The sequence below is a fragment of the Echinops telfairi genome, unplaced genomic scaffold (assembly GCF_000313985.2).
Source record: "Echinops telfairi isolate 266 unplaced genomic scaffold, ASM31398v2 ScPeMD7_31;HRSCAF=116, whole genome shotgun sequence".
NCBI classification, from domain to species: domain Eukaryota; kingdom Metazoa; phylum Chordata; class Mammalia; order Afrosoricida; family Tenrecidae; genus Echinops; species Echinops telfairi.
Window position 1 is genome coordinate 14,069,914 of NW_022103928.1, and position 2,322 is coordinate 14,072,235.

General features: G+C 48.0%; 1 protein-coding gene across 2 annotated transcripts in view; it reads right to left on the reverse strand.

Annotated features, from left to right (window-relative positions):
• Positions 1-2,044, reverse strand: part of SLC25A26 (solute carrier family 25 member 26) — a 153,282-nt gene extending 151,238 nt beyond the window's left edge. Inside the window, exon 1 of one of the 2 annotated variants that reach the window (XM_004702417.2) lies at positions 1,932-2,043. In XM_004702417.2, the coding sequence (XP_004702474.1) occupies positions 1,932-1,964 (33 nt within the window). In that variant the 5' untranslated portion in view covers positions 1,965-2,043. Of the gene's footprint in view, positions 1-1,931 lie in introns of both variants that reach the window. The other variant, XM_045289852.1, reaches the window with a different exon arrangement.
• Between the last annotated feature and the right edge of the window lie 278 nt (positions 2,045-2,322).

Genomic DNA, 2,322 nt, shown 5'->3' on the forward strand with positions numbered 1-2,322 from the left:
GCAAGATATGACAAAATAATAATTTATACATTATCAAGGGTTCATGAGGGAGGGGGAGCGGGGAGGGCGAAAAATGAGGAGCTGATGCCAGGGGCTTAGGTGGAGAGGAAATGTTCTGAGAATGATGAGGGCAATGAATGTACAAATGTGCTTTACATAATTGATGTATGCATGGATTGTGATAAGAGTTGTATGAGCCCCTAATAAAATGACTTTTTTAAAATTGTTGCTACCAATTTTGGGTGCTTTTGGGTCAGTTCCAATCATAAAGACAAAATGAAGCACTGCCATCTTCACAAATGTTCCGTTTGAGCTCACTGTTGCAGACACTTGGTCAATACACCTCACTGATACTCTGCCTTCTTTCTGATTTTCTACTTAACCAAGCATAATGTCACTCCTGATAACATGTCCAAAGGATGATACATGAGAGGAAGTGTTTTGTCTGTACTTCATTCACAACAGATGTTTGTTTTCCTGCAGACTTGACACAGTATGAGTAATTGAGGGCATAGACTCCTGGGTTACACCACCTGGACTGGTATCTCCATGCCAACACGTACACATACGCACCTGCATGATTTTGGACCTTAAGAAATCTCTTGGTACTTTAGTTCTCTCACTTGGAAAACAAGGATAAGATTTCAATTGCTTGAGAGAATCAAATGGAATGATCCATATGAAATTCTTACCCCACTTCCTGGCACAGAGATGCTATTTATCAAAAACTTTTTACTGTCTCATTAGCTTGACAGAGAAACTCCCTGGAAGTGGTGACATAGTTCATGTATCTCTACGACCCTCTTAGTATGAATCTCAAGCCTAGGATCCCACAAGTCTGAAAGTGCTGCCCCTTCCACATATTCCACTTACAGCCTAACCACCAATGTCTGTCATCCATCCTAGCAACCATTTTACTAATGTCTACAACCTGTACCATTTGGACAGGTCTGTCTTCTCACCTACTCGCTCACTCCCTGCCATCGAGTGGATGTGGACTCACGGCGACCCTATGAAACAGGATAGAACGGCCCTGGTGAGTTTCCGAGACTATAACTCTTTACCAGAGTAGAAGGCCCCGTCTTTCTCCCACAGGTGTATCTTACTGACCATATTATCTGCAACACCTGAAACACCAGCATCTTTCTCCCACAGGTTTATCTTACTGACCATATTATTTGCAACACCTGAAACACCAAGCATCTTCCTGTAAGACATAATGTCTACAAGCAGTTAAAAAAAAAGTTCTATTTTCCTCCAGCACCTCCACAATAAAAGCTTTGGCAGTAAGTCTCTGTCTTACTCAACGCTGTCCCTAGTATCCCCTCCTGGACTTGCCATGATAACGGCTCCAAAATATTTGTTAGAAGATGTTTTTGATGTTCTTGTTGGGGCGTGTGTGTGTGTGTGTGTGTGTGTGTGAGTGAAGTTTTCTAGGGAAATATCAGTCCTATTTCAATGACTCCACAGTACAAGCAACGTATCTTTTTGTCAACATCCTTATCTCCCCCAAAGCCTAGATATACGCAGCTTAATTACATACTGAAAGGATAATGTCATTGTAGGAGGCTGGAAGGAGAAATCGCCAACTGACCGTCGTAGTTCTGGACAGGTATCTGGGGGCAATTTGAGTAAGAATATTTTGTCTTAACTCTGAAGTTCTCCAGAGTACGGTTAGGTCTTTTCGTTTCTTTTCTTTCTTTCTTTCTTTTACGTACACATTGCAGAAGAGAATGAATCAAACCCCTGGCCCAGTTCTCTCCTGCGTCCGGTAAGGAGACGCGGCTGGATCTGCGACCCGGCGGCGGTCTCGAAGCCACGTTCTCTCCCACACCTGGTTGCCGAGGACCCCGGGGACGACCGTGCAGAGCCGCCCCAGCAGCCCCGGCCTGCGTCGGGCAGCGCGAGCGCCCCAACTGTCCCGTACTCACCACCAGCGAGGCTGCGAACCCTGGCCGGTCCATGAGCCCGCACCCCCGTCCAGGCTACCGTTTGAAAACGAGCCGAGTTAGGCTCCGGAACCGCACACCGGGCGCCGCCATCTTGGAGGAGGAGCTTATGAGGATGGCACTTCCGCGGGCGCGTGACGTTAAATCACAACAACTGCACGTGCGGGAGCGCGGCGGGGAGGAAGGCGGGGCCTGGAGGTGGAGCCAGACCGAGTCTCCTTCTGCGTGTTGTGATTGGACTAGATAGAAAGGGGGCGGGGTGGGGAGGAAGGCGGGGCCTGGAGGTGGGGCCAGACCGAGTCTCCTTCTGCAGTGTTGTGATTGGACTAGATAGAAAGGGGGAGGAAGGCGGGGCCTGGAGGTGGGGCCAGAC